This window comes from Salmo trutta, chromosome 1 (assembly GCF_901001165.1).
Source record: "Salmo trutta chromosome 1, fSalTru1.1, whole genome shotgun sequence".
NCBI classification, from domain to species: domain Eukaryota; kingdom Metazoa; phylum Chordata; class Actinopteri; order Salmoniformes; family Salmonidae; genus Salmo; species Salmo trutta.
In genome coordinates, this window is record NC_042957.1 from 51,912,050 (window position 1) to 51,919,204 (window position 7,155).

Genomic DNA, 7,155 nt, shown 5'->3' on the forward strand with positions numbered 1-7,155 from the left:
ATTGTGCCTTGCTTAATATAAGGAATTTGAAATGATTTATACTTTTACTTTTGATACTTAAATATATTTGAGCAATTCCATTTACTTTTGATACTTAAGTTTATTTAAAACCAAATACTTTTTTACTTATATCAAGTAGGATTTTACTGGGTGACTTTCACTTGAGTCATTTTCTATAAGGGTATCTTTACTTTTCCTCAAGTACGACAGTTGGGTACTTTTTCAACCACTGGTTTGATGTCATGTTTCCGTTTAGCAGTTTCCTCTTTGCGCAGGATCAGGGCAGGGTTTGAATTTCCTCTTTGAAACACTTGCTTCACACAGTAAGCTCTCAGCCTGAGATACACTAACTGGCATTAGCACAGTGTTAGGACCGAGCCTGGACCAACAGGTGGACCATCAGTCAGGGTATCCTCTCTTACAACATCCCCCATCACCATCACCTTGCTCAGCATCACCCTCACCTTGCTCAGCAGAGAACTACCATGATCTCACTTCAGAGGATGTTGGGCCTCTTCATGCTCATGCTGTTACATGGAGGTGAGTGGTTAATTTGTTCCATACTTACCTATTAATATCTATTGTTGTGATCTCTGTGTGGATTATGTTTATGTTGACCGTAGTTATTATCTACTCTGGTGATATAGTAACTGTTTGCTGTCTCCCAGGGTGGTACTTAAACATGTGCTCACCTCCCACTAACCGAACTCGAACGGAAGTTGGTTGTTGATAAAGGAAATTCGTTTTAACCCCACAACGGTCAATTTGAAGAGTAATATTTGAGAGCAATTAAAGTCAAGAAATTAAAGTATTTAATGAGCAATAAAAAAGGAATATTGATATGTAGCAATAATGCAATAAGGTAACAGTCATCAGTAGACAGGGCCCTGAGTTTTTCCTGGTCAGGTCACATGGATAGGAACAACTCATGACCCTAATTAAAGGATACAATTATATAATAACATAAAATCACAAGAAATACACTTACACTCACTCAGGTCCAACACAGACACTGTTGATGTTGTTGAGTGATATGGCATTGTCTAAATGGGTGTGGTGGGTGTGAACGTCCATGCTGTGAAACATTGAGTGCAACGTAAATGACTTCTGAAAACCACTGATGGTGGGTGTGGTGCATTGTTGGTAGTATGGTAGTTTGTCTAGTATGTGCTAACCTATGGAAGCTCCATATTTGACAGATCCACCATTGTCAAAAATAAGAATCCTTTGACTTTCATTTTGGAACACATAGGGATGGACTATGTGCTTTTCAATGCCCTTTTAAGCAATTGTTGTTCCATGATATACTGTGTATTGTGGGTATTTTATTAGGTTCCCCATTTAGCTGCTGCTTTTGCAAAAGCTCTCTTCCTGGGGTCCCCACAATACATGAAACATGACAAAATACAGAAAATTAATAGACAAGAACAGCTCAGGGACAGAAATACATACTTTTAAAACTTCTTTGGGATCGGTGTCCCATCCACGGGACGGTTGAGCTAACATAGGCTGATGCGATTAGCAATGAGGATGTAAGAAACAAGAACATCTCCCAGGACATAGACATATCTGATATTGGCAGAAAGCTTAAATTCTTGTTAATCTAACTACACTGTCCAATTTACAGTAGCTATTACAGTGAAAGAATACCATGCTATTGTTTGAGGAGAGTGCACAATTTTGAACATGAAAAGTTATTAATAAACAAATTAGGCACATTTGGGCAGTCTTGAGACAACATTTTGAACAGAAATGCAATGGTTTATTGGTTCAGTCTAAAACTTTGCACATCACTGCTGCCATCTAGTGGCCAATCTAAATTGCACCTGGGCTGGAATAATACATTATGGCCTTTCTCTTGCATTTCAAAGATAATGGTACAAAAAAATACAAAAAAACAGTTATTTTTCTTTGTTTTAACTTTTACCAGATCTTTTGTGTTATATTCGCCTACATTCCTTTCACATTAACACAAACTTCAAATTGTGTCCTTTCAAATGGTACCAATAATATGCATATCCTTGCTTCAGGGCCTGAGCTACAGGCAGTTAGATTTGGGTATGTCATTTTAGACATTAAATTGATAAAAAGGGCACACACAGCCTTCATATCAATACATACACACAAACTATCTAGGTCAAATAGGGGGGAGGTGTTATGCAGTGAGGTGTGCTTTATCTGGTTTTTGAAACCAGGTTTGCTGTTTATTTCAGTAATATGAGATGGAACGGAGTTCCATGCAATAATGGCTCTATATAATACTGTACGCTTTCTTGAATTTGTTCTGGATTTGGGGACTGTGCTTGCACAATAGGATATAATGTCTGAATATTTTGGGCAAGGTGATTCCCCTTTCAACACATTTTAGAAGGAATGAGATCATCAACAACATAACGTAATATTTTCCCCACAGCACCCATAACTCCAGGAACTATGACCACCCTCCCAGCAACAGCCAAGCCAACAGGTATTTTCCAGCTCATCTCTTTGCTCACATTATTTAATTCACCCTCACTTATCTCACAAGGTAGAACAGTTTATATTTGATGTGGATTTCACATTGATGTCTTCATTCTTGTGTGTTTTTACAGTAGTTACCTTTCCTCTTGAGCTCAACCCTCCCAGAGTGGTGGTGAGATATGGAGACTCAGTCTCAGTTAACTGCAGCACATCATCCACAGACCATAAGGGGATGGGCTGGGAGGCCACATTCGGAGATGCAGGTTTTGAACAAGATGTCAACATTGTCACCTGGACTGTGGATAACCTTACTGATTGGACAATAAAACCTAAATGCTACATGCCTCTCATTGACGGCGAACAAGCCTCAAAAGTACTTCCAGTCATTCTCTACAGTGAGTATTTTCCTCCTTGTGAATGTGAAAGGTATGTTTCTATTTAACTGTATATCAGGTAGAGGTTTTTTTTAACCTTGTTGACCTCCTCCACAGAGCCCCCAGACAGCGTCTCCATCTCTGTTCTGAGACACTCTGGTCCCATGGTGGAGGGGACAGAGTACCAGCTGCAGTGTGACATCCAGAACATGGCTCCTCTACAGAACCTGGTTGTGAAGTGGTACAAAGGGAATGAACCCTTAGATAATGTAACTTACAGTAACGTCAGTAAGACACCAGTGGATGTGTCAGCTACTCTGATGATCAGCCCCAGTAGACATGATGATGGAGCTCAGTATAGATGTAGAGCAGAACTGGACCTGGGACCAGAGGGACCACAACCCCATCCTACAGTAACATCAGAACCTCTCAGCATTACTGTGCACTGTGAGTTTATCAATACTCGATCTTGCCTCTTTAGCCCTGACCAGGAGGGAAGTTCTACAACTGTATACGTTTAAAACTGTCTAAAAGCACCTCCTTTCTCCTTAGATGCTCCTGAGTTCCTTCCAGGGAATGACACAGTGGAGGTGAGTGCAGGCAGTGATGTGTCTCTGGACTGCAGTGCTGAGGGGAACCCTCCTCCTGAGCTGAGGTGGACCAACAACACTGCAGAGGGAAATGCCAATGAGACCACTGTGGGGCGCCTGCGTACTCTCTACATCTCCAGAGTAACAGCTAATGCAACTTACAACTGCACAGTCACAAATGGACTGGGCTCCATCACCAAGCAGATACAAGTCCTAGTAGATGTACCTCCACAACAACACCCAACGATGTTCTCCACAGCACCCTCAACTCCAGGAACTATGACCACCCTCCCAGCAACAGCCAAGCCAACAGGTATTTTCCAGCTCATCTCTTTGCTCACATTATTTAATTCACCCTCACTTATCTCACAAGGTAGAACAGTTTATATTTGATGTGGATTTCACATTGATGTCTTCATTCTTGTGTGTTTTTACAGTAGTTACCTTTCCTCTTGAGCTCAACCCTCCCAGAGTGGTGGTGAGATATGGAGACTCAGTCTCAGTTAACTGCAGCACATCATCCACAGACCATGAGGGGATGGGATGGGAGGCCACATTCGGAGGTACAAATTTTGAACAAGATGTCAACATTGTCACCTGGACTGTGGATAACCTTACTGATTGGACAATAGAACCTAAATGCTACATCACTCTCATTGACGACGAACAAGCCTCAAAAGTACTTCCAGTCATTCTCTACAGTGAGTATTTTCCTCCTTGTGAATGTGAAAGGTATGTTTCTATTTAACTGTATATCAGGTAGAGTTTTTTTTTAACCTTGTTGACCTCCTCCACAGAGACTCCAGACAGCATCTCCATCTCTGTTCTGAGACACTCTGGTGCCATGGTGGAGGGGACGGAGTACCAGCTGCAGTGTGACATCCAGAACATGGCTCCTCTACAGAACCTGGTTGTGAAGTGGTACAAAGGGAATGAACCCTTAGATCATGTAACTTACAGTAACGTCAGTAAGACACCAGTGGATGTGTCAGCTACTCTGATGATCAGCCCCAGTAGACATGATGATGGAGCTCAGTATAGATGTAGAGCAGAACTGGACCTGGGACCAGAGGGACCACAACCCCATCCTACAGTAACATCAGAACCTCTCAGCATTACTGTGCACTGTGAGTTGGCTATTAATCTTGATCTTTTTCATTATCATAAATCAAAAACAGAACCACATGACAGGTATAGCTTCCAATTTACTCATTTTGAGTTGATGCTTCTTCTCTCTATCTTTCAAGTATGTTATTATTGGACTATTTTACAAACGTTTAACTAATTCTAGCCACACATGCTATCAGCTTTACACTGTTCTAACCAATCTTTAAGGTAGCATAGGCCTAATAGTGATTGAGACAGGTTTTACATAATTGTTTACCACCTTAAAGTTACTGTATTTTAGTCTCAACTGAACTGCATGGCAACCCATCTGAAATCCCATAAGTTGCATAGTTTTGAGTGGTCTACTCTAAAAGCACCTCCTTTCTCCTTAGATGCTCCTGAGTTCCTTCTAGGGAATGACACAGTGGAGGTGAGTGCAGGCAGTGATGTGTCTCTGAACTGCAGTGCTGAGGGGAACCCTCCTCCTGAGCTGAGGTGGACCAACAACACTGCACACAATGTGAAGTCGTCCACTGAGGGGCGCCAGAGGACTATTAGAATCACCAAAGCCACGTCTACCAATGCTGGGATCTACATCTGCACTGCCACGAATAGAGTTGGGACGGCCACCAGAACAACAACAGTAACTATGAAAGGTATTATAACTGACCGGCTGTGGGTTATGTTACGGTAGAAACGTAGCTGACCCTGATGTAGTGATTCATGTTGTCATAAGACATACTTCATATTCTTTCAGTAAGATGAATGAATGAATCGCATTTAATTCCACAGAGCTGAATTGCGAAACACAAATCCTAGATCACGACCTACCCTGAATCAATTTATAAACAGAATTGGTCAGAATCATGTCTAAACTCGCCTGTTCTCCTTCTATTTCATCCTCTTCAGGTGGCTCCACAAGTATCAGTTTGACGATTGTAATCATTTTCCCGGTCATTTTCCTGATATTCCTGATAGTCTTCTTTATGTGTAAGAAAAGACAAGGATTTTATAATTTCATACCCGTCAACCAGCCAAACGATGTTCCATTGATGCCACTACCTACAATAGGGGTAGGCAACCATGATCCAGAGGGGTATCCTATGAAGGTTTGAGGACTTACCTAAGTAAATTAGATCAACTCTGAGTTCAACTCGGGATAGCCAGTCATACTAAAGTGTCTCACCCTTTAGCCAGGTCCATTTCAGAACTAATCTGCTCCTGGGCAGGCTAACTCCAGTCCAATAGAGGTTACTGAGGGAGGACGGACCATAATAATGGCTGGAACGGAGCGTGGATACCATTCCACTGATTGCGCTCCAGCCATTACCACGAGCCCGTCTTCTCCCGATTAAGGTGCCAACAATCTCCTGTGAACTCCACTTACCCTGACTGAAGTGACTGAGCCACGAGTTGAAGACCAATTAAATAAGAATCCCTCCCGCTTGTAAAGATTCATGAAATGTTTTGTTTTTTTGTGTGTAAAGTTTTTTTGAGGGGGGGTTAAAATATATCACATTCCAAATTTTGTAATGACAGAATGCATTTTAAACTTCACGCACAGTAACACTTTTGTACAACATTAAAATGATTTGGTCTACGTGCAACAATGGGATGTAATAAATCAAATCGTTAAAAATACATTTCATCCACATCATTGAACAATTCATTCTGAATGAAAAACTAAATATATTTTATTTCAAACAACAATGAGACTGCGTGATCTGCAAAAGTATTTAAAATGTAAGACTAGGGTGGGGATTCAATCGGAGTAATGTATTTTGCTTGATTTTGAATGTGACTTTGAGTAACAAATCTATGTGAGTTTACTGTTAATGTACTTGTATGGGATTTGGAGTCAATGTCAACTATGTGTAGACTGGACGAGAGCCACAACTTTGTTTTTAGAAGTGGGGGGACATAATATTATAAAAAAAAATATATTCAGTCAGATAAACACTCCAAACAGCCTATGCGACCGCTCGGAGACATCCGCATGGTCTTAAAGCACACCGTTGACTAGTTTTGTATCACATTCCAATGATAAAACTGGGGAGGACAAAATTGAATCTCAGAATGTGGGGGGGGGACATGCCCCCGTCCCCAGTTAAAGTTGTGCCCCTGCTAGGAATTGCACTGTATAAGAAAATAACAAAATTAAATGATTACTGCCATGTGCTGGCTGCCCTCTTGAACAAATAGTGTTGTAAAATGTGAGGATTTATGTAAGTATGAAGTAGCTATGTGTATGTGCTTACCTCAGTCTAGAAAATGAGTCAGAATACTGTTGATACAGAAGCCCTGATTCAGTGGTACAGTTTGTTGAATTGTGTTTACACACTCTAACTCTGAGCTTTTTTGTGTGACTAATGTTTTTGAAATGCTTTTGTAGATTTTTGCCTGTTCAAGTGTCTTGCATCTGACAACATACAAAGGAATTTAATAAGAATGTTCATATTTCTATATCAATACTTAATTGTATTGCTTGCTGTAGTCTAATTACAATAGAATCTGAACATTCATTTTCCTTTATAAAACTGTTTTCAAAACTGTTTTTAAAAGTGACTTGTGTATGCCCATAAATAAACAAGCTTCACTGCTTATGACATGCCACTGCCAGTCTG

The 7,155-nt window shown here is 40.7% G+C and overlaps 1 protein-coding gene across 1 annotated transcript; it reads left to right on the forward strand.

Annotated features, from left to right (window-relative positions):
• Nucleotides 1-263: 263 nt before the first annotated feature.
• Nucleotides 264-7,131, forward strand: LOC115199244 (vascular cell adhesion protein 1). The gene is made up of 9 exons (XM_029761869.1): nt 264-540; nt 2,414-2,467; nt 2,592-2,855; nt 2,952-3,281; nt 3,387-3,737; nt 3,862-4,125; nt 4,222-4,551; nt 4,924-5,187; nt 5,441-7,131. Exons 1-9 carry the CDS (start codon nt 486-488, stop codon nt 5,644-5,646), a joined length of 2,118 nt encoding a protein of 705 aa, XP_029617729.1. The 5' UTR covers nt 264-485; the 3' UTR covers nt 5,647-7,131.
• Nucleotides 7,132-7,155: the final 24 nt, after the last annotated feature.